This window comes from Pipistrellus hanaki, assembly GCF_964339955.1.
Source record: "Pipistrellus hanaki genome assembly, chromosome: 12".
Classification (NCBI taxonomy): Eukaryota; Metazoa; Chordata; class Mammalia; order Chiroptera; family Vespertilionidae; genus Pipistrellus; species Pipistrellus hanaki.
The window spans coordinates 51,359,716-51,387,525 of NC_140514.1; the positions used below are offsets into that span (position 1 = coordinate 51,359,716).

General features: G+C 51.7%; 1 protein-coding gene across 4 annotated transcripts in view; it reads right to left on the minus strand.

Moving 5' to 3' along the window:
- Positions 1-670: 670 nt before the first annotated feature.
- BCL2L11 (BCL2 like 11) overlaps positions 671-27,810 on the minus strand; it is a 44,570-nt gene continuing 17,430 nt past the window's right edge. For all 4 annotated transcript variants that reach the window (XM_084900306.1, XM_084900305.1, XM_084900302.1 and 1 more), the window contains 2 exons: positions 15,472-15,581; positions 671-4,803 (listed from right to left, as the gene is read on the minus strand). In XM_084900306.1, coding sequence (XP_084756432.1) covers positions 4,705-4,803; positions 15,472-15,581 — 209 coding nt within the window. In that variant the 3' untranslated portion in view covers positions 671-4,704. The remainder of the gene's footprint in view (positions 4,804-15,471; positions 15,582-27,810) is intronic.

Consider the following 27,810-nt stretch of genomic DNA (forward strand, 5'->3'; position numbering starts at 1 on the left):
CACACACACACACACAAATTACAAGGCCAGATTCGTGTATTGCTTAAAATAAAGCTCAGCCACAGTCTTTAACCTTTCCAGCACTTCCTTCAGAGTACAAGTGGCAAGTTATGCAATTATAGGACTTTGTAGTTTACATCCCCAAATCAGCCTTTCATTTCTGCACCCCCAAACTGGCTCACCCCCCCCAATGCCCCACACAGGCCAGACACTCAGTGGGCCCTCTATGGGCAGCACGGTCAGTTCACAAGGCCCTCTTTGGCAGTTCTCTGGGGCCTGGGCAGGTGCTGCAGACAAGCCCTTTCTCCCGGATTCCAGCTTTTGGGTTTTTCTTCCAGCTTTGAGCAGGGGTGAGATGACAGGGTCTCTGCCATCATCACTCACCAACATGGTTTGGAGCCAGCTCCCGATACCCCCTCTACCAGGTGCTGAGTCATATCTGAACACGTGAGTCAACACTGCATTGTCTCGCCAGCCACCTCAAACCTCTACAGTGGCTTGCTTTCAAATATAATACGCAGGATCGTCTCCAAGCGAGAACTCACAAAACCCACAGGCAGGTGATACACTCTGTGGCTGGCGAAGGGTGGGTGTGGGCGTGTACACGTTCACATACAATTCCAGCTGTCCCACCACCGTCTTGTGAAACGAATCAAAGCGTTTACTAAAAACCAGTTGAAAAGTTTTATTTATATAAAATTCAGTAAGAACATAAAAAGATTGAGTTTCTTAAAAAAAAAAAAATCTGCAACTATTTACAGCAGTATTGCACAATAAAGTGGCAATTACCCTGTCAAAATTCATCAGTGCAAACCAAAGTAAGCCAGGGAAATTGCAATACGAACGCTACATACGCTGGGTCCTAGGAACACATTAGTGATGAATCACCATCCACACAGATCAGTGCTCTTGTACAGGAGTACCTGATGAGTTCCGACAGTGACGAGTGGTCACGGACCTGGACATAGGACTCGGAGAGCTTCTCAAGTCTGGAACTGCCCACTACAAGTAGTCAAGTTACTTCGCTGGGAGCTTGAAGATGCTCTTGCACGTGGCAACGTTTGGAGTAGAAGCCACCCCAGCTGGTTTAGCCTCATGTGTGAACACATCGCCGCACACACGCACGTGCACAGTGAACACACGCAGGCACCAGGCTAAGTCAGCAGGGGTGACAGACCATCTACACCAAACCAGGAAGAAGCCTCTCTAAAGCTCCCACATCTTAACACCCATCCCAGGGGGCCTCCAACCTCTCCCGAAGCAGGACATCAACCTGAAGAAGCAGGCTGACCCAATGAGGGACCAAAGTTCGGGGCCAGGGGCCTGTACAATTAGCTCCCGAGGACAATTCGGGCCACACCTGGAAGGGTGGGGGTGGTGCAGCTCGCCAGTTGCCAACAGGGGGTGAGTGGCACGAGCAGGTCCTCCCGTCGCTCTGGAAGCAGGAACCCTCCCACCTGTCCCCTGCCCTCTGAATACTGAGCTGTCAGGTATAAATTTTAAATCCATCCCAACTACCTGATAACACTTTTTATTTTTATTTTTTCAAGACAAATCCTGGAGCTAATAGAATCTGCTTCCATGAGAAGCTAGCTGTTTTGGAACCAATAGAAAGTCACTGGGTGTTTCCCAGAGTTTTGAAGCCTGCCCGATTTATGGTCTCTCATTGGTGTCTAAACATGAGCTTTATCAAAGGACAGCCAAGACCAAGAATGTAAACCCATTGACCAGATATACTAGGAACCAAAGCTGCAGGCCACCCTAGGAAGACCATGTGTCTGGCAGTGAGCTGACCAGTCGCCACCTCAGAGTTAAAGAAAATAACAGGATGGGGGGAGGGGAGGCGTGTCAGAGGTCAACACTTTACAGAATTTAAGACATTAAATAAGCAGGAAATAAATATACATTATGTCTACAAGTTACAGCATTATGAACCAGTAGGACACATTACACAGAAAAAAGAATCTACAATATTTACAATCCTTAATTCTGGAAAAGTTTAGTAAAAAACAGTGATTTTTTTTTTCTTTTCTCATTTATGCTGTACAAAATTTTACAAGAAAGGTGAAGGAGACAATTGCACACAGACATCTGGCTCAGTTGGTAAGTAAAATAGGATCTAATCTAATAAATAGTCAAAATATGTACAATATTAAGAAGGGGAAACAGGAGACGGTTTAAGTACATTTTTTTGTTTTGTTTTTTAAATCAGAAGGAATTTTTACCTGGTTTCTCCACAACTAAAAACAAATTCTTCATAAACTCATTTCTAGGCTGGACGACGCGTAGAACTGGAAGAATCACCGTGGAGTTCCTGGGGGGAATTTATTGCATTTCTGTGATCATCACAGGACACTTTCTACAAATCTCGCATGAGAAGAGGTGGTCAAGGCACAAAACCCGCATCTCATAAATTTTCAGAATGGGAGCTAGTTATTTTTCTTCTACAAGATAATAAAATATAAAAGTAAAAGGCATACCGTCGTAGGTATGCTTTCTGCAGGAAGCATCTTGATACACAGACACGTACAGTACAGACACCCAGCCATCTCTCAGGTCCTGGGGCAACATCCTGTTCTTAATACTTCTACACGTCCCGAAACCACTGCCTCACGCGTGGCCACGGCAGCTGCCGGGCCAGAGGTAAAGGAGCGCGCCGCGGGCCCCTGGCCCAGGCTGCGTCCGCGCTCCCAGAAGCAGGTAAAGTGCTCCAGTCAGAGGGACTGGACATGAGTACGGAGATCCTGGGGGCGGATGGGCCCAGAACCAAATACGTCTTTGGTGTGTGTGTCCCGCAGGCCCACGGCCGCAATGTCACCTGCACCTCCGGCGGTGTGGCCTTTGTGCCCCAGCAAGGGGGTTCCAGACCTACCGAGAACACACGCTCAGTCTCAACAGTTTTAAAAATATTCAAGGCCCTAAGAAAGGATTTGGGGAAAAAGAAATTTTAAAAAAAGGAAGACATCTGAGATCAAATATTTCTACATAAAGAAAGCGTATATGCAAAATATATATACACGCACGTATATACATATATGTATACATATATATTTACACAAAACGATGAAGAGACATATGAATGAATGAGTTTCTCCTTGCAATTTAATTATGTGAAAATGCTGGTCCTTGATGGGCCAAAAGGAAATGCAATAGCTGTTGGCACTGCTGACTCATTTGAAAAATCATATATTTCTCTTAAAAAAACTATTTCATGATCTGAGGTTTGAAAAACTGTAGGAGTTGTGGGTTCACAGAATGATCTGCACCTTCCTTCCCTGCCCTCTAACTGGTCTCTCTCGGGTCTCCCCGCTGTTTAACGGCCTTTGAAATGACTGATCACCCGTGGGTGCCTCGCTGCAGTCCTCCCGGGTGGGGGTGGAGGGAGCAGGGCAGGCAGAGGAGGCCCGGTAAAGCCGCCGTCCAGGAGAAAAGAACAGTCAGACGGCTGTGGGAGGGACCGCTGCAGGCCTGTGCCTCGCGTTTTAATGGCGCTGCGCAGAGGGAAAGGAAGCCTGCATTTCAAAGTGGGTACAGAAGAGTGGGAACCAGTGGTGGGCATCCAAGGCCAGATCGGCTTGGAATTGGATGAAAAGCCAGGATGGCCAGGAAGCAGCCATCCAAAGCCCTGCCCACGGCCTGTGCCAATTCCCACGAGGACTCCAGCTTGGACTCCTGCGGCCCAATTCAGCCGCAGGTGGGCTTGCCAGCCAGCCAGGGCCTCATGCTGAGGGTGCCTCCTGTGCTGAGGGAAAACCTGCAACCGGAAAAGCCAACAGTGCCAGGGGCCCTGATACTGTGTCTGCTGCCACCACACTCCCTCTCCAGGACACCTGTACTTCCACGCCAGCCCACCAAACCACAGGGAAACCAGTACCACGCACTTCCCGGTTAGTAAGCTCCCCCAAGACTGGCTGAGCTGTGGACACAGGCAGATCCCAAGTCACATTCTGGCCCAGTTACACTTGATCGTCAAGATGCCCTGGACCAAATGTTTGCATCAGCACCCAGGACAGACAGAGGAGCATCGCAGGGGAAGACGAGCACACACAGAGAAGCCACAGATGCAATTACATTTAAGGAGGTAAGTCAAAATATTTACACAGTGGAAGTGGCATACCAATACAGGCTGACCAAAGGCCCTTTACCCCTTTGATCAGTTCCATTTCATAAGAACTTTTTGGTAATAACAATTAAAAGAAGGCGAGAGAGGCAACGGCAGGGAGGGAGGGGCCATATCATACACACCTCTCATGTTTAAAAGTCCTGTACAGTAGCCTGTAAAAATAAACCGAGGCAGCCTTAGAAATCAGCTGGCTCAGTTCCCACACGAGTTTCCATAATAGGTTCCTAAATTTTTAGTAAAAATTCATTTATGAAGTTGGTTAAAAATTCCCATTTCCTTTTTTAAAAAAACGTGTTCTTACACCATTCTTGCATAAAATCCTGCCCCAAAGAACCATGATCAGTTTTTAAAAAGAAAATACTCTCTCATTTACATTCATAACAAACTACACTAGAGCCTCTGCCACAGGGCGAGGAACCCATAAGGTCAAGTCCGCACGCAGCCCCAGGTGTCAGGCCACACCGGGCCCTCTGGGACCACCGCTGGCCGGGGAGCAATGGCGACAGGAGGCCGGACGCTGGGCTTGTCCGCTCGAACAAGTGAAATGTCTGCACACATCTTGGCTCCATGGGAACCCGTCGTCACTGCATCCTCCACACCAGACGGAGGATGTAACGCAGCAGTCGTAAGACCACCATGTAGGGGTGGCCTCCTGCTTCCTGGTAATCGTTCATGAAGTCCTGGAACAACAAGAGGAGAGCTGCTTACTTTCTCAGCCTCAGGGACCTGAACCAGCCCCGTCCCAGCAGCCCTCCCCCAGCCCGGAGGGAGGCCTCGCCACCCGCTGCGGGAGGCGCACCTCCACAAAGAGCAGGCACACCGAAGGGTCTTTCCCCCCAAAAAAAATAAAGCAACCAGAGGCTGTTTGGGAAAGCAGAGCAAATCCTGGCGCCTCGTGTTCCTGTCACGGGTGATGCCCTCGCTGGCCGCCGGGAGTGAGTACCGCCTGGTGCAGGAGCGCCCCTGCCCGGGCCCCTGGGGCTGGTGCCCGCCAAGAGGGACAGGCCCAGGGAGGGAAGAATGAGCCTGGCAGGTATGAAGTGGGCTACGGCCCACGTGTGTCTCAGACTCCCCAAAGGGTGACCTTCTGGGGGCTGTAAGGAGGGTCCAGTCTCAGACCCAGGCCATCCACACAGCAGCTGCCAGGCAGTCCCCTTCGCGACTGTTTCCACAGGCCCTGTGCACCGGGCCCGAGCAGGACGGCAATAAGGCAGACGAGGAAGCTAGCTGGCCCGCCGGCCGGCCGGCCCCGCAGACTCCCGAACCACAGTCCGATTTTATCTGTCACACCCCAGGTGGCTTTGTTTTGATTTAACTTTCAAAATCACTTGGCTTCTTCTGTGTGAGAAGCATTTGGGGGAGGTTTTAGTTCCGACTAATATTAGTAGGTTGAAAGAGGCTTATTCAAAATAAAACCACGGCTTACTAAAATGAAGAAAGGGTGTGCAGTGCCGGGCTCAGCAGGCACTTTGAGGGGAAATGTCATGGCAGCCAGGTGCCAATGTGGCCTCAGTGGGACAGAGAATGGGGTGAAAAATGACACCAACCAGGGGGCCGGTCACATGGGGACAGACTCAGCCAATGTCCTATTCCAGAGCCACAGTGTCCGAGGAGGAGGCTCCCCCAGCCCCCCCCCCCCCCCAACCGAGGGCAGCAGGGGACGTGGCAAAGGACAAGAGAGGAGGTCTGCCCGTGTCTGGAGCTCTGCTTTGATCTCAGATGGAAAGGACACGCAGGGGATCCAAAGATGTGCCGGGAGGGGTTGGTACGGGGATTTGTGGCTAAAGGAACACAGCGCCCGCCCCCCCCCCCTGCCCCGGCGCCCCACTGCTGTCAGATGAGAAGTTGCTGCAACATCTCAGTAAGGAGCTAGACCGCCTGCCCCCTCAGACAGCACGCGTGACAACACGGCCCACGCTTTTAAGCCAGCGGACAATTGCTTTTGGAAAATATTCAACAGAGGAAGCCATTACCACGGATTCCAAGGGCTGTGCCAGCCCAGAAAACCCCCGACAGCTGGCACAGCCACCGAAGCCGCTGCCGGCTCCGAGGGTCTAGCCCCACCTCAAGGCAGCCGGACGGAGGGGCATCCTGCTTCCGCAGGCTCGCTGCCTCCAACACCTGCCCCACAGAGCGAGCTCCCCGTGCTCTGGCCCGACGGCGCTCCCACAGGGCCGGAGGCACGAGCCACGCCGGGCGGACGTCCCGCCAGGGCCCGGCCATCAGCGCCACGCAGACCCCGCGCCCAGCCAGCACGAGCCCGCAGACTGCGGGCCTCCGGGGCGGGGCAGAAACACGTTTCCACTGTTTAAGCCCCGTGTGGTCCTTCGGCACGACAGCCTGAGCTGACTCCAGCAGCCTCTCGTTCCTGGTCCGTCACACTCTACGTGGAAATAGCACCTTTAGGCTCGAGTCAAGGAACGCGATTTTATTCTAAATCATAAAAATACTTCAGACACAAGTTGTGCATCACAGCTGCCTGTTGCTCGCACACGCTCACAGGCACCTGAGTGCAGGGCCATCCCCGCAGGGGAATTCATCCCCATGGTCTAGATCAGGAACTGTGTCGGAAGAAACGGACTTTAAGGCCAGCCCACGTGTCTGCAGGGACTCCTTCACCATCAGTTCTGTGTCCCGCTCCAGGAACCTATTCCTGACAGTCTGCCCTCCTCCCTGCAGGGTGTGGGCTCCCGCAGTCCAGGCCTGCCCAAGAGGCGGGGGGAGGCAGGGCCCTGGGCTCCAACTGGGCCGCCCATGCCTGCACTCACCGGGCCTGGTGGGCAGTCCCGTGGCACCGGCACCAAGTGCAGCATAGCCACTCCAGCCCGTCTGAGGGCCCCTGTGGCGCTGCCCTCCGCGAGGACGGCCGCTGCCCCACCTCTGGGACCAGGGACAGGTTCGCACCTCAAGGACAGAAAAACACCTAACATTCCAGAGAAATACAGGCCGGTTTCACCGCGGGCAGCAGAGCGGAGCCAAGACACGGAGGCTCCTTCCGTAAAAAAAAAAAAAAAAAAAAAAAAAGCAGTGGGAGCACCTACGGAGCTCACCCTGGTGAGGGACAGAGAGCCAAACAGCTGAACAGAACCCTACGACCAGGGCCACACAGGGAAACGTGAGGGCGGAGAAGGAAGGAGGGCCGGGCAGGAAGGCCCAGGGCCCACCCCACTCGGGTCCCGAGGGAGGACGGTGCTCAGGAAGGAAAGGAGGACACTCCAGAAGACCAGCCTGAGGAACGGCAGGAGGTCCAAGGGCCCTGCCCTGGGAAGGGCGCAAACAGTCCAGTCAAAATCGTGTTCTAGACAACGCATGAGCATCTGATTTCTCACAATAAACCACCATAGAAAACAATGTGAAGCTCCAGGTGTTCCCTCCAATGACAGTCCCTGAAAAATAAAACAGGAGGATGGAGGACTCATGGGCTCCCAGCCTCCCTGGGACAGTGACCCTGGAGACCCTGGCTCCCCTGGTCAGCAGGAGGGCAGGGTCTCTGGGGACCCCCGCAGGCGGGGAGCAGCCAGCAGGGAGGAAGATGCCGGCCCACGCGCAGGGCAGGAGCGGGGGTGCTGCACAGCCCGACGCCCCGGGTGCAGCAGCCTGGAGCACGGAGGATGACGACAGGGCACCGGCCACCCCCGAGGACCGCTTACAACTTCCAGCCTAAGTAACACGTCCCAGTTACGCTAGGGAATTTAATTACATCTTAATGCCGAAACCACCACGGCAAAACCGGCTCATCCCAAACCGGAGAAGCAGGTGGTGGGATCTGGTGAGGAGGCGCCCGGCAGGGCAGCCTTCCTCTCCTGCAGAGAGAGGAGCCAGCCCGGAGAAGCTGGAGGACACCCCAGGCCTCCAGCTCGGAGACAAGGAGGCTCATCCACTGCCACCACGGAACCAAACAAGGTGCCGCACGCCTGCCTCCGTCTTCACAACCCGAGCCAGTGTGGTGGGGAGACCAGCCACATGTGAGAACCAAGGACACAGCTGCACCAGAGCACACTGCAGGCTGCAGCCCACGGACCCATCACAACGGCAGGGCCAACGACCATGTGAGCACAGCACCCCACGCTCAGCATCACTCCCACCGCGTGAGCACCGCACACCACGCCCGGCATCACTCCAAACAATTTTTAACTCTCTCAACAGCTCCCTTCTTACAAGGTTTCAACACCGAATGCCCAAGATGTCCTGAACTTTGGGTCTACCTTTCAGTGGTGACATCACAGGAGCCCGGATTCTGGGCCGAGACCAAAAAGGACTCTGACAGAGAGGAAGCCCCGGGTTCAGGCAGGGGAGGATGCAGGGTCCCCAGGATGGCGTTGGCATTCCCAGGGTCTGGCCTGGTATCTTTGGGACGGAGCCGAGGGCCACTGTACCACAGGTGAGAAGGTGGGGTGGGGACAGAGAGTAGCCAGCGGTACCCAGGGAGGACCACCATCCCTCTGCCCATTCATAACCAATCCATCGAAACAGTCTTTTAAAGGCAGCGAAGGAGACAGGCTGCAGGACAAGGACCCCTGTCCACCGTGAGGCCAAGGACCAGTCACCCAGCATCTCAGCTTGGACTGTACGTGGCTCCGCCATCCACTGCTGCTCCCAGCTGGCGGGCCAATGCTGCTGCAAAGCAATCCCAAGACCAAGTTCACTTTCTACTCATACCCAGGCAGCATGGGCGTCCGCACAGCTGTGGGCAGAACACCAGGCCCCATGCCAGGTGCAGTCTCCTGCTGGGAGCCCCGAGGGAGCTTGCCCGGGCAACTCCCGACTCCCTCCCGAGGCTCCGGCTGACCTGCCTGGGCAGCGATGCGATGCCAAACGTCACACAAAACAGCATTTGCATGAAAGCCACGCTCCTACTTTTGATGCATTATTTCAAAGACTCTGCCGCAGTCAAGGCCTCTTGCAGGACCACAGATCACTCCTCCCGTTCACCTTAGTCCGGCCTGCCATGTCCTAAGGTTTTCCTCCAACGACACGCATGTCCACCTGCGGTACGAAGTCACCGACCCTGCCCCGGCCAGGCCGGCGGGAATGAAGTGCTCCCGTCACCTGTGAGGGTCACAGGAGGGAGCCAACCCGAGGGCAGCAGTGCTCCGAAAGCCCGGCCTCAGAAACTCGCCAATGAGCCGTGCCCACTAACCACGGCGTGCCTCAGCCGGAGGTCTACGAGGGCGACGGGGAGGCGGGGCGCCTGCAGGGGTCGAGGCTCGCCTCGGGGACATCTTCATTTCCTCCTCCGGAGACGCAAACCCCCGGGAGACGCTCTGAATCCCCCTCCGGCACCTGCACCTGCTCTGGTTACGTGCTCATGGCCACATCCCCCAAGGCAGCGAGGCAGCGTGCAGGGGCCCCACGTGGCAGACCGGGGAGCGGCGTGATGCGGCCGAGCCGGGTAGCACGCACCAGTGCTCCCCCTCATTTCACTGCGCTTGCCCAGACCGCACCACCGCAGGCCGCGGCACGTGTCTGACAGGCAGAGCTCACACCCCAGACAGGTGAACAGCTGCCAGCACGTCTCTGAACAACAGAGAGCCGAGAAACGTTTCCACTGTAGCTCAAAGAGGCAGAGGACAGAACGCTGGGACAGGGGCGACAGTGTTCCCCGGCTCCATTCCTAAATGCCCGGTTCAACCTTCACGGCCTGCCTAAGGGACCGCCCGGCAGGAGCCCCAGGGGGGGACTCGAGGCCCCCACACGCAGCCGTGAGCTGTGTTTTCTACGAGATCACACTTGATCCTCAGCCAAGTTGTGGAAAGTCTCACGCAAAACACGCAACCCACGGTCGCCAACCATGAGGTCGGAGAGGTTGGCGACCGCTACCCTAGGCCATCTGCAGGTCCCAGGGAAAGACAGAGCGGGAGCCGCAGGAGGGGCGGCTCTGCTGCCACAGGCTCGGCGTCCCCGTGGCGGGGTCTCGGTCTTCGCCCTCTGGTCACCGTTCTTGCGGTGTGGAAACGGCATGCGGCGGGGGTGCAAGGCTCTTAAAACCAAACACACAACTGCATCCACCTCCAAGGAAAACACCTGCTAAACCTGGAAACTCACCAACAGCAGATGCCAATGGATTTACCGGACGCATCACTGCTTTGGCTGTGAAAGCGGTCACTGTGAATCCATGTGAGCAAAGGTGAGACAATTCACCATCCCAGCAGCGAGTTTACCTTTTTCTCTTATTAAACTCGTTGGCCCACAGAATCTCGTAGGTTTCAGGAATGTTTTACTGTAAGATCTGTATGTTGTACTATGTGTTTAATATCTGACATGTGTATTTTTCATTATTCTCAACTCAGGCAGCAACGAAAAGCGGTTCATTTTATTAAACCCCAACATTCAATTAATGCAGGCCTCGGCAGAACGCCGCCTGAAGACACGCAGCCCCGGGTTACGCTCGGTGTGTGCTCACACGGAGCAAGCTCAGTGCAGACCTCCCCCTTGCACGTGATCTGTAAAGAGTATCTTTTATAAAAACAGCGTCTGAGCCCCTTTTCTCCCTGCTTTGGTTCACGTGCGCTTCCGTCTGCAGGTTGTCCCTTTGTTTCATGCCCGCACACGCCTGGGACACAGTAGGAAGTAGGCCTTGTGAACAAAAGACACACTGTTCCTTGTGACCAGACGATGGAAGGGTTTTCACCCACCTCCCAGCCCATCCAGAGCGTCTGCCACGGCTCTGTGTGCGGCTGTCCCCTGCAGTTCGCTGCCAGGACATCCCGTCACTGCTCATCGGCGGGGACCTGCGCACGGACCGGCTCAGGCTGCGCAGGCCCTGGCCCGGGGGGCCGGGGGCACGCTGCTTACAGGATGGGCCTAATTACCCCGAGCACGGGATTCCAGGTCTGAAGGGTGCGGCACACGCCCAGCAGCCTCCGACTGTAAGCCTGGCCCGTTCACACGGGTAAGCACACGCCCCCTGCACCCTCGGACGGCCATGCCCACACTGGCTGATGCCCCTCCAGCATCAGTAAGTGCGAGCATGGATCTGGATCGCCTCTTGATCCAGATCCAGGCTCACACTTAGGGAAGGCCGGGACCTGGATCACCTCCTGCGGCTTCTCAGGGTGAGGAAACTAGCAGAGGCTATTCAGGAACCAGGGGCACCAGTGCCACCCGTGAGGGAGTGGGAGTCGGGAACAGGCTGCTGAAGCACAGGCCACCACACTGACCCCTCACTCCCCGTCACAGAGCCCTCGCCTCTGAGAAGTCCTGTCCGGGGACGATGCCTGTCAGCCCCGTGCTCACCTGTCCCCCTGCAGAGTCCTGGAGCTCTGAGAGTCAGAGCTGTGCGGGTGAAGGTCATTTAGCCGCAAATCCATCCACAGTCCCACAACGCTTTGGTCATGGGCCTCCACCACCCGACACTTTATGTTCAATGACGTGGTGGAAAGACACCAGACGGCTGCCAGTGGCCCCACCTGCGGCAATCTGAACATCAAAATAGGTACTGAGTGTAACACATCCTAACCCCCTGAATTAAACAGGGAGCATGGCCTCGGCTGGGTAGCTCAGTTGTTAGAAAGTCATCCCGCTATGTCAAGGTTGTGGGTTCCATCCCAGGCCAGGGCACATGGAAGAATCAACCAATGAATGCATAAGCAAGTGGAAAAACTTACCGATGTTTCTCTCTCTCTCTCTCTCTCTTTTTTTTTTTTTAAAAATAAGTTTTTATTGTTCATATTATTACAAATGTTCCTTTCCCCCCCCCCCCACCATTGCTCTCCTCCACCAGGTTCCCACCCCACCCTCTGCCCTTTCCTCACTCCCCATTGTCCTCATCCATAGGTATACAGTTTATGTTCAGTCTCTTCCCACATCCCTCTCTCCCCTTTTCCCCAAGAATCGTCAGTTCACTCCCCTTCCATACCTCTGATTCTATTATATTCAACAGTTAAGATTGTTCATCAAATTTTTTTAATTTCCTTGGTTTTTAGATTCACTTGTTGATAGTTACGTATTTGTTGTTCATAATTTTTATCTTCTCTCTAATCAACAAAATTAAATGAAATAAATAAAAATACACTGGGGCCCATGAACTTGTGATGAATGAAGCGAACGCCCTGTGCACGCGTCCCTCCCATCACACACAGGAAAGTGCCGACCGCAGCTGAGCACTGAGGACACATGTCCCACGGCTGGGACAGTGGGCCACGTGTGGGTAAGGCCCACCGACTACACAACATTACTGCAGTGTTGTTAGCTTCTGATTTTGATGTCTACACTGAGGCTAAAGAAGAAAATCCTCTTAGTCTTAGGAAATACACACAGAAGTATTTGAGAGTAAAGGGACACCATGTCTGCAATGTATTCCTAAATACTTCAGAAAACAACATGTACACAGGTATCAGGAGAGAAGCGTTGGCGCAAGTGTGGGGAGGGTACCAGCGGAGAGCAGAGGCAGCAGACAGAAGAGGGCTCTTCGTACCATTCTAGCAACTTCTGTGTTAAGTCTGAAATGATTACAGAACAAGTCACAGAACCGGCCGGACGTGGCGTGGGGAAGCTGCTCTCAGGTGGGGAGGAGGGTGTCTGTGGCCCGGAGGTCATCTGGGGCACCACGCGGAGTCCCAGGGGAGGGAACCGCAGCGGACTCGCTCACCTGTGCCTCTCCCACTCCTGCTTCCAGGACGCAGCCCCCACAGCTCCGGGCCACACGCTGCCCCCTGCCCTGACGCGGCCCGAACACACGACAACTTCCTCTATCGCTCTCACTGGGAACACGGGAGAATCTCCCGTCAGGTTCGCACGCTCGTGGCAGTCAAAGACCAGCGCTGCAGAAAAGGCACTGAGGTGGTTTAAAGCAAACGCAGACGCCAAGTGTCTGAAACACTAACCTCGCCCCGAAGCAGCGCACCCTCGCCAAGGGCACAGGCTTCTGAGCGCAGCCAGCGTGAAGGTTCAAGGCATCACTTTCCCCAAAGGCCTCCCATTTCCCCCAAATGTCTGGCCCCGATATTGAAGGACAAACCATCAGGGTGTGCAGACAATGGGGTGTTTAACACCATCAAGGCAGCATCTGTGGCTCTGGAGTCACTGTGTCACCACCCTGAGTTGCAGAGTGGTGTTCGAAATGGCCACTTATAAAACCCGGAGGACACATTAGCCTCCTGTTTAGAAACATCAGGTTGTAACCTGCAGTCTGCATGTCCCTCCTCCTCCCCCCAGGATCCCAGCTGGCATATACAGCAACAGAATGCAATGAGATTTACACTTATCTCACCAACACACTGAGAGCAGATAGTTACATATCTGCAATAGTAGACACATCCATCTTGCACATTAAACTGAAATAACCGTGGGAGGACGGGGAGGATGGTGAGGAAGGACGGGAAAGACCGAAAGCAACGGACTTGGTAGATGCTGTCACTTCACCTTCAACCGAAAGAGGAGGTGATGAAAACGACCTAATGGCCGGGGTCTCATTTGCCGTGACTAGAACTGGTCACCCCTTGGACAGCCTGTGTGACAGGATGGCTGTGCTCCAACCCCACGTCATCCTTCGCCCTTGTCCCATCACTGACCACCTCAGGACGCCGAAAGGAGGCATCACCCACCCTGCCTGGGCAGGCTCGGGGAGAGCTTGGTGGACACCGGTGCTCCACGTAAGGTTAGAGAAACGTACAGAACAGCCTTCCACATCTGGCCCTGTGGCCGAGGGCTCTGGCACGGTCACCGGGAGGGACTGTGCTGATGTATCGGTGTCCAGAGCTGCTGCACACTGAAGGCACCAGGGCCCTCGGGCCTCATCTCTCAGACAGATCTGGTCCCAAAGGCACCTACCGCCCCATCTGGAGGCGGTGCAGGAGGCGGGCCGGCTGCTGGGGTTGGTTCACTGCCGGCCTCACCCACCCCGAGGGCCCCTGGCTCCCCAGTGACCTACCGGCTGGATTACGGGCACAATCCAGAACCAGGTTCCAGATCTAGCCAGCCCACCCTCTTGCAGGGACCCCCCACCTCGGCATGGGGACCAACATCCTGCATCCACTGGGCCCCCGCCCTGAGGAGTGCTGCCCGGCCACACGTTTCCCATTTAATGACAGAATCTCACCGTCACGCACTTCCCACCAATCCCCCTCACCACCCTCTCCCCAACAGGAAGGTCTGAAGGGGATCCAGTGTGAGCTTTCTGAAAGTCCCTGATCCCCTTATGGAGATCCTACACTGAATAAATGAAATCCCCCATGTAATGGGGAACTGTCTCCATGTGCTGGGAAAAGCTTCAAAGTACGTGTATGGGCAGGAGCACAGGAAGGATGGAGACCTGTAACAGGTAACATCTATTTGCTTAGCAACCGTAAAGCATTCAGCACAGGACGGAAACACGGCAGTGTCCTAAGCTCGTCCTTCCTCCAGAAGAAACGAGATTTAAAAATATCTTTACATGGAACCACAGTGTTCAGAAAGAAAAGTCAGAGGAAGTGACACAGTAGGAACGACATTAACCATCATTTCCTACGAAGTAAGATTTAGGTGTCTGCCTTTTAAATAACTCAACAGAAATTCCTTCTTCATACATGGTCGTTTGGAAAAAAATGTAAACCAGCCAGAATCCCATGAAATCACACACTGGCTAGCGAGCCCCTTACAGGACGTAGTGAAACATGCTCATAACGGCCCCCCTGAATCTGAGTTGCAGCTACACACTCTCAAGTCTTCATGGGGAAAAGGTACCGCCTACCAACGGTACCGCCTACCAATACGAGGCAAGCAGGAGAAATACACTGCGTCTGCCGAACAAGACATGGGGCTTAATTTAAAAAATCAACCGCACACTCCAAAATGTAAGTGGCAATCAACCTGGGGCGTAACATTTTTGCGCCAGAAGTGTAGTTTTTACAGGCCATTAATGAATGGCCTCCTAATTCTAATACTTTTCAATAAATGACACTCCAAGGACAGCCAATGGGACCAAAAGGACATCATCACAGGCTCCGACCCATGTCACCAGCAAACCCCAGGGCCTCATTTCCTTCGCGAGTGAGGGTGGCAAGTTAAATGTTTGACTTCGACCAAAACTGACTAAAGGGAGTGTAGACACACCGATATGGACTGAAACGATGGTAATGTTTATGTGGGACTATTTCAAAGCATATAAATAACCCCTTTTTAGCACGATGGTTTGAGGCTTGTGCTCACGAACCCCCGTGGCCACCTCGTACTGGGTTCGGCAGAGCCACCAGCACGTCAGTTCAGCCATAACACAAAGGAGCATGGGAAGGAGGAACGGCAGGCTACACACAGGCCGTGTCTATCACTTGTAGAACAAGCACGGGATGATTACCGGTCGCTTTATCGTATGTGGCCGGGAGGGAGCGTGGGAGAAGAGGGGTGAGTAAGGAATAAGAAACCCTCATTACCCTCCGTGGGTAGTAGGCGTTGAACTCGTCCCCGATCCGCCGCAGCTCCTGTGCGATCCACATCTCCGGTCGCATGTCTGCAGGGAGGGCCTGAGACTGCCGCATGGAGGCTGCACCAGAACAAGAACAAGAATTACATCGTTTCCGTGGTCAGGCAGACAGGTGTGCGGGCAGCATGCCCTTCGCACACGCGCATTCCTATTTCCGGAAGCTCCCTGACTTCCAGACTACAGTTAACAGACCAACATGGTCACCCACCACCTAGCTCTGCATAAGGAGTGAGGGATGTAGGATGATTGCCTTTCTCGAAGCTGGAGTTTCAGCGTTGCAAAATTCAAAAATTTCATATGCTTCCACTGCAAGAAGGCAAACACACACACACACACACACACACACACACACACACACACACAAATCACTGGACACACTTGAGGACATAGAAATTGAGGTGGTCAGTTCAACAACTACGTCGACCTTCATACCAGGTAAAACTCCTCGGGAACATTTCCAACATCACGGGAGGAAGAGATGAAGTGGCTGTTCTCCGAGGAGCACGAGTGCCACCTGAGGAAGGACACCGGGCGGCCGGCCTGCCACGTGCCTACGCAGGAGGGTGCGGCGCTGGGCTGACTCACCAGGGCCACCCCAGGGCCCAGTCAAAGGGCAACCGTGTGTTCTGCCTATTAACGCAGCCAATGGGTGCAGTTCTGCACCCCCATGTGGGGGCAGAAAAAGTCTTGGGTATAAAAGCAAAGGCATCTTTGATGAAGAAAAAGGCGGGAAGCTTTCATTCCATGGTCACCAAGGCCCACACCTGCTTGTTAATGGAGCCATTAAAGCCACGTGACGGCCAAAATGAAAGGGAGCCAAAAGGCAAGTCTCCAGCACATCCACCATGCGTGGGAAGATGCCTGCACACGCCCCCGGGAAAGGCCTGGCCCACACCCGGGAGCAGGGCGGACACAGGCACTGGGAGCCGCGAGCCTCATGGGCGGGAACGTATCACATGCAGCGTGTTATCTTCTCGTGGAGCCGCACTCGCAATTAAACGCGCACGTTCCATCTCAAACACCACAAAATGTTTAAAAACCATGGTGATCAGATCTCATGACAACATAAATATAGCTTCCTCTTGTATTTTTTGCAAAAAAAAAAAATTGTTTTGTATTTTGTATTTTACTTATTGTTATAAATAAAACTGACATTGTGTCATAGCTTCTGAAAAGTACTTAAAAGTACAAAAGGGTTTGGTTTCAATTCCCCATCAAAGGCACATACCTGAGTTTCAGGTTTGATCCCCAGCCAAGGTCAGGGCAGCACATGCAGGAGGCAACCAATCAATATGTCTCTCTCACATCTATGTTCTCTCTCTCTCCCCACCTCCCTCCCTTCCACTCCCTTTCTCTCAAATAATAAATGAATGAATGAATGGAAAAAATATCCTTGGGTGAGAATTAGCAAGCAAACAAAAAGTGAACTCTGGCTCAGAGGGTTGGAGTGCCATCCTGCACACCAAAAGTTTCGGGTTCTATTGTCAGTCAGGGCACAACTTAAGGCAACCAATTGATATTTCTCTCTTTCCCTCCTGCTTCCTCTCTCTCTCAAATCAATACAAAACAAAACAAGTTTTAACCAAGTCTTCTCCAAACTGTCGCCCATTCTAACTGTCCCCCAGCCCCACCCAAGTGAATCCCAGGGCGATCCTACAAACGCAGCACCCGAGAAGCGCAGGGCACCCTGGGTGGGTGGGACGTGTGGAGAGGGTGAACAAGCAGGCGCTCACACAGAACCTCTCCGGGCGATCTGCACCCTGAGTTAGGCCAGAGGGCAGCGGCTTTGAAGGCAGGCATGGCAGAAGATGCAGGAGTGAGGATGGATGGGGAACTTTCAGGGTAGGCTAGGCCTGTCCCCGAACACCCATCTAACCACATAAAAATCACTCTGGCTGAACCCTTGTCACGCAAACATTTCCATGGTTACTACTGTAAAAATCCATAAAACTTAAATTTTAAATGACTACACGGACTGGACACACAATTTTCGGGTAGAATGATGCCAAGCGGTGATGTAATAGTTGACTCACTTTTCCTGGGTTCAGTGCTCTTTAAGGATTGACCCCATTCCAGTACCAAACCAGGACTGTTCTTTTCACGCTATCAGCAATCAAGCATTCTTTCCTGACTTTCGAAACTTTTAGAAAGAGAAGCCACCCTTGAGGGAAGGAAGGCATCCTTTCTTGGAATGACTCCTTGTCCGCACCAGAGCCGGCAGAGTATGTCATGCGATCCTGCGATGGCCCTGCAGGAGATGCACCTGCGGGTGAGCGGGCCCGGCAGCCGGCCACCCCTGGGTCCCTTAGTGCCACATCACCCACCTCTCCTGGGCTCCAGAGCCCACTCACTGCTCACCACACACGGCTTTTTTTTTTTTTTTTTTTTTTTAAAAAAGTAACCTGCTTTCAACCCTAGAGTCAGAAATAAAGAAAATGCCAACCATCCACAGAAAATCTGTGAAATACAGGTTGTTTTTTACAAAGACAGTTGGATGGCAAAACTGCTGCGAGTTACCTGGTGCTAATTAACCAAGAGAGACGACTACCTTACCAGCCACTATGAATGCCCACGTGCGAGACCTCGTCCTAGCAGGTGTTCTGGGCACAGCAACCCCAGAGGCCGAGCCCTGCCCCACAAAGCTAACGTTCTTTGGATTAAATGCTAAATTTTAACTAAATGTTGTTTGCTTGATATAAAACAAAACCATTCCACCGGTTACTCTCCCTCAGCGGCAGCGGAAGCCTGCTGAAAGTGTGTGGTTTGAAAGGTTCTGTCTGGAGAACAAAGATGGCGGTGTAGGTAAATGCCAGTACTCGCCGCCTCCCACAACCACATCAAAATTACAACTAAAATACAGAACCATCATTCAGAACTGCCTGAAATCTGGCTGGAGTCCTACAACTAGAGAAGTAAATAAGAAAGCACATCGAGATTGACAGGAGGGGTGAAGGCACAGAGAATGGGCTGGTCCGACAACCACATGTGCTGTCTTTTTTAGGAGGGATATCTAGTCTGTGCTAGGGGCCCCAGCCCCACACCAGACCCCCCAGCCCAGGGTTCCAGAGCCAGGAAGAAAAGTCCCCGTAACTTCAGGCTGTAAAAAGCAGCAGGGATTGTGGCTGATGCACATAGAAGCTGCTGGAGACCAGGCAGTTCCTCTTAAAGGGCTGGCACACTGACGGACTCAGATTCGCTTCCTCTGAGCGCCAACGCTGGGGCAGCGGCTTGGGGAGGTCGGGGGGGGGGCCCAGGGACTAAGGGGAGGAAATGGATTGTCTGGCACCAGGCAAGAACTTGGGGGTGGCTTTCTCCCCGACAGGAGTGCTTGCAGGGGTCACTATTCCTGTATTGGGACCTCCCCCACCACAGAGCAGAATGATAGGCACCATATCTGAGTTTCCATCAGACTGGCTCACAGTTTGCTCTGCTCTGGTGATTCCCTGAGACCTTGCCCCATCCAACCTACAGCCCCACCCCAAGCTGTCTGTAGCAGCTTCCCCATAGGAATGGCCTGCCCTGGCTCAGGCTTCTGTCTGTCCTAACATCCCTGAAACAAACAGTAGCTGGATTCAGTGTGCCCCATACCTTTCAATAAGAGGCTCCAGGCCTGGCAATAGCAGCACTTTGAATTCAGCACTGCCTTGTTTTACAGCTTGGCCTCTCCTGGGCACTTCCAAGCCCAACACAAGTAGCAGCCCTCTACAGATCGTTCTGTAGCTCCTGAGAGGTAGCCCAGGCAGGGCACAGGCAGAGGCTGACTTCAGGGGGGACCACAGAGCCTGTGCACCCAGTGGACAGCTTCAGACTATGCCAGGTTACAACTCTACACATCCACAAAGGACACACTCAAGGGGCAGACTCAGTGAGCACCAAAGTCCCACGGAAGCAAATCTTCCTCCATTGGGGTTTCTCCTGCACAGCAGCTCTTCCACTGTAGTCACAGCTGGTCCTCACTGCCAATTGGCCTGGGGGTCAATTCCTCCCAGCGATGCTAATAGCAATCAAGGCTTAACTACAAGACTGTGCACGCAGCCTACACAAGGGTGTACCAACAGTGCCAGCTCAGGTGACTGTGGAGGCTGAGCCACTGGGCCCTACAGTGACATCTATTATACTACACAAGGCCACTCTACCAATTCCAGGAGACATTGCAGTTCTACCTAATACATAGAAATAAACACAGGGATGCAGCCAAAATGTGGAAACAAACATGTCACAAGTTCAAGAACAGAAATCTCCAAAGAACTAAATGAAATGGAAGTAAGCAAACTACTAGATACAATTCAAAACAATGGTTATAAGGATGCTCAAGGATCTTAATGAGAGCTTCAAGGGATTTAGTGAAGATTTCAAGGAAATTATTGAGAACATTAAAGACATGAAAAAGGACAGTCAGAAATTAAGCATACTTAATTTAAATAAAGGATAATTTATAAGTAATCAAGAGTAGAGGATGCCTAGAATCAAATCAGTTATTTGAAATATGAGGAAGCAAAAAACACCAAATCAGAAGAGCAAAACAAAAAAAGAATCCCAAAACCTGAAGACAGTGTAAGGAGCCTCTAGGACAACTTCAAGCCTACCAACATTTGCTTCATGAGAATGCCAGAAAAAGAGAGGGAGCAAGATAATGAAAACCTACCAAAAAAAAAAAAAAAAAAATGACAAAACTATCTCTACTTGGTGAAAGAAATAGACTTATAAATCCAGGAAGCACAAAGAGTTCCAAACAAGATGAACCCAAAGAAGTCCACATCAAGACACATCATAATTAAAATGCCAAGGGTTAAAGACAAAGAGAGAATCTTAAAAGCAGCACAAAAAAAGCAGTTAGCTACCACAAGGGAGCACCCATAGGACTGTCAGCTGATTTCTCAAAAGAAACTCTGCAGGCCAGAAGGGAGTGGCAAGAAATATTCAAAGTGCTGAATAGCAAGAACCTACAACCAAGATTACTCTACCCAGCAAAGCTATCATTTATAATAGAACTGAAGGTCAGACAGAGTTCACAAAGAAAAAGCTGAAGGAGTTCATCACCGCCAAACCAGTATTACATGCAATGTTGAAGGATATTCTTTAAGAAGAAAAAAGGTAAAAAAAAAATATGAACAGTAAAATGGCAATAAATATATATATATATATCAATAATTGAATCTAAAAATAAAAATAAACAAACAAGGAATCTAATGAGCAAAATAAACTAATGAATAAAAATAAAACCAGAGGCATGGAAACATGGAACCCACTAACGAAATCTCAGAGAGAAAAGGGAGGGGAGAGATTAACCAAAGAACACGTGCATATATGCATTATCTATGGACACAAAGGACAGGGTGGTGAAAGCCTGGGACGGGGGGTGGGGGGGAAGAAGGGGGGCAGAGGCACGCACATAGGAAAAGCTCTTTCCTTTCTTCCTTAAAAATTTTTTCTATGAGGTCACAGACTATGTTGTAGGCCCCAGGGACATATAAGTAAACAAAATAGATGAAAATTCCTACCCTCATGAAGCTTGCATTTAAATCGGAGAGATACAGACAATAAGCATAAATATGTAAATTACAGAACAGCTTTAAGGTGGCAAGTGCTATGTTTTGTTTTGTTTTGTTTTTTAAATATATTTTATTGATTTTTTACAGAGAGGAAGAGAGAGGGATAGAGAGTTAGAAACATCGATGAGAGAGAAACATCGACCAGCTGCCTCTTGCACACCCCCTACTGGGGATGTGCCCGCAACCAAGGTACATGCCCTTGACCGGAATTGAACCTGGGACCTTTCAGTCCGCAGACCCACACTCTACCACTGAGCCAAACAGGTTTCGGTGCAAGTGCTATGGTTTAATAGAACAGGGTTAAGGTAGAGCAGCAGTGCTGGAGGCTGAGGGTGAGCTGAATTGGCCTCTCCTACAGCGTGGCATTTGAGCCAATATTGAAAGGAAATAAAATTAAAAGATAAAAATGGTGAGACCAACATTAACTAGAATATATAAATTAAGAATAAATGCTTGATAATGAAGTGACTACTGAGAAGCTAAGTCCCTTTAGAGGAGAAGTTACTTGCAGCTCTTCCCTTCTTCCCTGGGAGGTGAGAGATGACAAAGCATCTATAACCCAATTGTCATCTCAACTGTTAAAGAATAAAGTTTCCATCCTTGTCTCAGTGGTGCTAGCAAAGTTGTGAAACTTCAGTCACTTCTGTTTGTGCATTAAGTGGTTTGGTCTCATGACCACTAACTGTGATCCACAAAGTGCCTATACATGAATCAAATGACACATGAAAATGGGAAATACCTTTCAAGAATATCTTGCCGCTGGCCAGATGGCTCGGTTGGCATGTCATGCCATACACCAAGAGGAAAAGATGGCGGGTTCGATTTCCAGTCAGGGCACATGCCTAGGTCTTGGGTTCAATCTCCAGTTGGGCAGCGTATGGGAGGCAACCGATTGATGTTTCTGTTTCTCTCTCTCAAAAGCAATTAGAAAAAACACATATTTTGGGGGAGGGGGAATAGTTTAGAGATACTTGTGTTTGATATAAAAATACAAAGCACTGCCAAAAAGTTTCTTAGACAAAGAACACATAAAATTGAGCAAGTTTCCGAATTCCTATACTGATAGTTACTTCAAACAATTATTGAATCTCTACCATGTGTAGATACCGTGTTAAGTATTTTATCTGAACCATTTCTTTTTATTTATTTACTCATTCAATTAATCACTTATTTGTGCCACAAATCTTCCTAGACTCTGGAGATACAGCAGGGAAGAAAGCAGACAAAATCCTTACCCTTATGGAAATGGATATATAATAGGTCAGGTGGCAATAGTGCTAGAAACATAAATTAAACCAGGCAAAAGGGGTGGGAGGCTGGGGGTGGGGAGCTCCTTTGAGTAGGGTACCAATTTAATTTAGGGTGATCAGAGGTCTCCCTAATAGGATGACGATTGGTTTGCTGGGCAAAACTGTATCTAGAAAGGAGATACAGCAGAAAGTAAGATCATGGTCAGTATTTTACTCTATTTAAGGTAAGTATTATTTTATAGGAAACTGAAGGCCTAAGGATATTATTTTTACTAGTATATGTATGTCCGTGTCTCATAATAAGGGGCAAATCCACAACAGGACTCCCCTCCTCCTCCCCCCGGTCTACTGACCTCAAAACACATGCCTTACTCCCCACTTCATTACATTTCCTCAAGAAGGTAAGCTTTTTCTTAACTTCATCTCTAGTTTAGTCTCACTGAGAACAACCCTAGTAAGTCAGCCTGTCAGCCCCAAAGTGGTGCTGGTCAAAACGAGAATTAAGTTTGCTTAATTCCGTCCCACTGTCAGGGAGCATGTGGTGAAGGGGTCAGGTGTGGTCTCCGGAAGGTGCAGCTGGAACTGGTGGGGTACAAGGACAGGGAATACTCAGGAACACACCGCTCCACCCTCAGTCCCTAATCCTCTCTGGATACTTAACCCAACTACCCCCATTCTAATACTATAGCCCACCTATCAAAACGAGAACCCACCTTCCCATCCCTACTCCACAGGAAAGACAAGTATCAGGCATAAATGTGCTTATTTTCCTATATGTAAGATGCCTACCAACTATAAATGTCAACACCTGATCAAAATGGGTCATTATTCGAAACAAAAGCTCTTTTTCCTACATAGGAAGGTCAATTTTAACTTCTGAGGCAATTTTACATGAACACAAAAACTCTTCAAAGGGGAAATTCTGATGGGGTGTATTTTTACCCATAGGAAACGTAGTTTTTTCATTCAAAAAAACATTTCACCCCATAAACATGGCACTAAAAAAAAAAAAAAAAAAAAAAAAAAGACAATGAAATATAAACTGCTTTAATGTAAACTGCTCAGGGCGGAAGGCCACACAAGGCCAGCAGCTCCCACCCTGCAGGCACCTGAGGCAGGACCACTTGGGAGGAGGTCGAGTTTTCTAACCAAAAGCCCCTGATCAGTCAATGCTACTGTGTCAGGCACAGGCGAATGTGTGATGTCAGTGCATTTTCATCAGAACTTTTAGAAATAATTTCTTGAAATCCAGCAACTACTGGATGATGTGACCATCATCAAATACCATGAAGCATAGAATTAATCCATTTTTCTATACTGAGGGGGCAAATGAAAAAAAAAAGGAAGGCATTTTTCAATGGCAAAGAACTTCAAGTCACTTAAAGGATGTGTGCTACTTAACGAACAGACTGTTCTGGCTCAGCTACAAAACCATTTTCCAACCCATACGGTAATTTCAAACCTTAAAAGCTCAGCCACCGAGAACATTAATATTGTGGTTAAGTGGCTGATAGTGAAATTAGGCTGGGGCTCTCAGGAAGGCTTTCTGTTGCACCGCCTGCCAGGGTGAGAAGTAAAAACCAGACCGTCGCCTCACAGCGAGCAGAACATCAGTCACCCAACCCCGTCACCCTCTGCTACCGAGGCAGGTGCTCAGAGGCAGAGGCAGCCTCTCTCCACACTCAGCTGTCCCCTTCCTCGGAGGGAGGGGTGCGGGGGGAAAGCCACCGAGAGGGGCATGGGGGGGGGGGGTGTCATGTCACACCTGCATTCCCACCACTGCAGTCTCGTCTGAGGGACAGGCTGGCAGAGCTCTCACTTCCGAGGGGGGCGGGCGCTTGAGTTCCCATCACGTCACTGCTGAGTACCAAGTGCGGAACCAGAAACTATATTAAGATTCACGGAAGCACTCACTTTACAGTCTTCAGTCACCTACACATGCCGGGCAGACGGAGATGCGGTTTCAAAGTAATCCGCATGGATGAGGCTGAGAACCAATTTTCATCTCAGACCTGAGAAAGGACGCCTGACCCGGAAGAGACAGGGACCGTACGGCTTTGAAGAAGTGGTTTCTGCTTTTAAGCACACGCCAGAGCACACGTGGGGAAACACGTGCACGTAGCAGTACATCGTGGGGCCGTCCACCTCGTATTCCCTGAGCAGAATCTGACTTCGCCAAAAGCCATAAACCAATGGGCCGTTTCCCCGTGGGCTCTCACCCCAGCACTGCACCGATTCCAGAAGAATCGCTCCGAAACGGTGAGTGGAAGCACTGCCTCTGCAGGTGGCCACGCTCCTGTGCAGAATAAAAACCCTGGGATGGATGTTTAGCCCCGAGGACCACACCTGAGCACCTGCAGAAACATCTACCAGCTCAGCTGCCCACAGCTTACACACGGCCAGCCGCATGGTCAGCAGTGCTGCCTGCCCCAGGGTTCTGGGGAGCCCCAGGGGAAGGAGGGACACTGCCAGCTGCAGGATCACCCCCAACTCTGCCGGATCTCAGACTTCAAGGAGCCAGAATCCAATTTTACACACACACACACACACACACACACACACACACACACATCATCCCTACCACTGGGTCTACTTCAGGCATCTTTTTTTTGATAAATATTATATCAATTCCACTGAGCCCCAGAATGAAAACAAAAGGGCTTGGAAATGAAATGATGTGACAGTACTTGGCATCAGTGCCACAAAGTTCCTAACCATGTTTCCCTGGTTTCCAGTCTCAAGCGTGGGCAGCGGTGTTAGAAACAGCTGCTAGGACGGAAACCACCACGAAGCTGCAAGTGGAAGCCAGGGTTTCTCTCCTTACCCTTGCGACAGGCATGGCCGCTGGTTTTATGTGGCTGAGTGAGAAAGTCCGACACTCTGCTCTGATCATTTGGACATTGCCAGTAAACCAAGGCTGCGAAGCCGGGAACCAGTGCCCGGTGTGTCTTTCCCCTTCCACCACGGGCTTCCTGAGTGATCTTAAGCTCTAAAGGCATTTTGGGCAACGTGTTTGGCCTTTCCACTCATTTACTACTTGTTTTTTCTAACCCTCACCAGAGGATGTTTCTGTTGATTTTCAGAGAGAGAGAAAAACATCCATCAGTTGCCTTCCATATGCACCCTGACCGGGGATCGAATCCGTAAGGGATGATGCTCCAACCAGCTGGGCCACCCTACCAGGCTCTGCTCCTTTACTCTTCAGCATCGGAGACCTAGTTCCCCGCTCCGCCTGCAGGATTCCCACACACTTCACATTTGCTGGAAGCCAGACACGCCAGGAGCAATCCTAGAACCTGAGGCTTCATGTCCAAAGCCAGCTGGCCGCCTCCTGGTCAGAGAGAAGCCCAGCTCTCACGCCAGGTGTAGGCCTATGCGGGAGCCTCTGCACCCGGATGCTTGGCAGCCCGGCCTGGACGCCCACTCTGCGTGGAGGGCACGTTTTCCTAAGGTCCCACAGTCCTCGCTGAAGGCATCGGGTGCTACAAAGCTATTCCTGCCGGGAACAAAAATGTTCCCTTCTCACCCCGACCTCCATCCGGACTCTGTTCCCTGGGGCTACAGAGTCTGTAACCCCTCAGTCCTTAACCCTGCTTTCTGATCAGCGAAGCTGCCCCTCCGTGCTCCTCCGTGTGCCTTTTACCAGGAGCCGTGGGAAGACCTCATCACCACCCTGGTCCCCCCAGCTGTTTCAGAAACCCGCCGTTCTGAGTGGTATTTCGGGGTCTGCCCTGGGTCCGGCGAGCCTGGACACAGGACACGACTCCTCCTTGCTTTCCCACCACCACCGACTCGGCCCCTCTGACAGGCCAGCTGCAACTCGGGGTCTGTAGTCTTAGATGCCTGTCAGAACCCTAAAGGGGACCCGGCTGTGCCATCTTATTTTGGAAAACAGATAAAATGAACCCCCACACTCAGTACTGTCAAGTAAAAGCCAACCCTGAGCTGTAAGACAGACAAAAATGCCCAACCCCTTGTCCGGACAGAACAGAAAATGCCCTCTATGGACAACTTATTTCACTACTTACTCCATCAACACTATAAAAACAAATATGTTTTAGAGAGCTTTTAAAAGTAAATATGCATCTCCATTCATTAATTTGCTGAGAAATAAAGTGCTCACAAACCTGAAGTTGCTAGCTTTTGGTAACGAGACGTTATTCCTGGCCCAAAATCATATCTTTGGGAGGAAATGTAAATTTAAACTACAAACATAGAAATTCCTGACTACAGAGCCAGAGTGGCTTCCTCTATGAACTTAGCACTGGCAGCAGGAAACAGGTGACAAAAACTCTTCTCCGTTCGCATTAAGGATCTTAAACGTTACTGCACTTCATTTCCACGCGGGCGAAGGCCCAGCCGTGGGACAGAAACAGAATCCTGAGAAGCTACATCTTACAGCTTTTAAATGAAGACTGCAGAAGCCTGCCAGGCTTGCGCAGGCAGGTAACATAGTAACGGTGACACACGGCGAGGCACACGGCGAGGCACGGGCCTGTCAGAGCGGACACAGAGCTAGTGACAACTCACCCGCGGGAGGAGGCCCAGGGAAATCTCCCCTCTTAAAACCAATTCATGAAAAGCCGACTGCATAAAGGAAAAACAAACTTCACACCTCCGCTCCAGACACTACTTTACATAATCTGCAAGGATGTAATTGTCATGTTTGAACGTTTAATGGTTTAAATATTTGTCCTCAGAGCATATGTCTGTCACAGTTGGGCTGGCTGACTCCTCCCTAGAAAACTGGCAAAACCTGTGCGTCCTGAAGGAGCACGTTTATGCGGAACGCGTGGAGGCCGCCTCTCAGAGACACAGGCGAGCACAAGCCCACAGCCCTTTGTAGAAACGGCCCCGAAAAGAAGGTCAAGCTCCGCGTCCGAGGGCGGGAAGCGGAAGGCTGCAGCCAGCAAAGCGGTGAGCGCTGCCCGGAGGCCTGCAGGCTTGGTCACAGAGGCATTGATTGCTCCGCCCACTGACCAGCCTGTCCTAACCAGTCAGGCCCCGGCTAACCTCTGCGCAAGGGCAATCCCCAGCGAGGCTCCCAGGCCCCGTCTGCAAACCAGAGGCCACGTCAGTGTTGTGCTGGGTGCCCCCCGCAGGAAAGGTGGGGCTAGGACCCAACAGCCCAGCAGGAGCCCGAGGTGTACAGGGGCCTCTCCAGGCGGCTGGCTTCTGGCTTCGAGGGTCTTCGCTCTGTTCAGGTCCACACACTCCTCCCCGTCCCCGAGCCCCTCCAGGGGGACAGGGCTGCTGGCCCCACTCACACTGGATGAAGTGGTCCATGAAGCCCACTGTGCGATGCAGACGGTGCAGGGCTGTTCTAATTCAGTGCAAGCCCCCAGCCCCTTCCAGTACCCACACCCGACCGACCCCCTCCGCTGCCCGCCCGCTCCTCTATCAGAGCAGGACTCTGGTCTCCAGCCGGGCGGAGGGCCCTGCACCCGGGGCTGTAACGGGTCACTGGAAGGACCAAGACTTGACCGG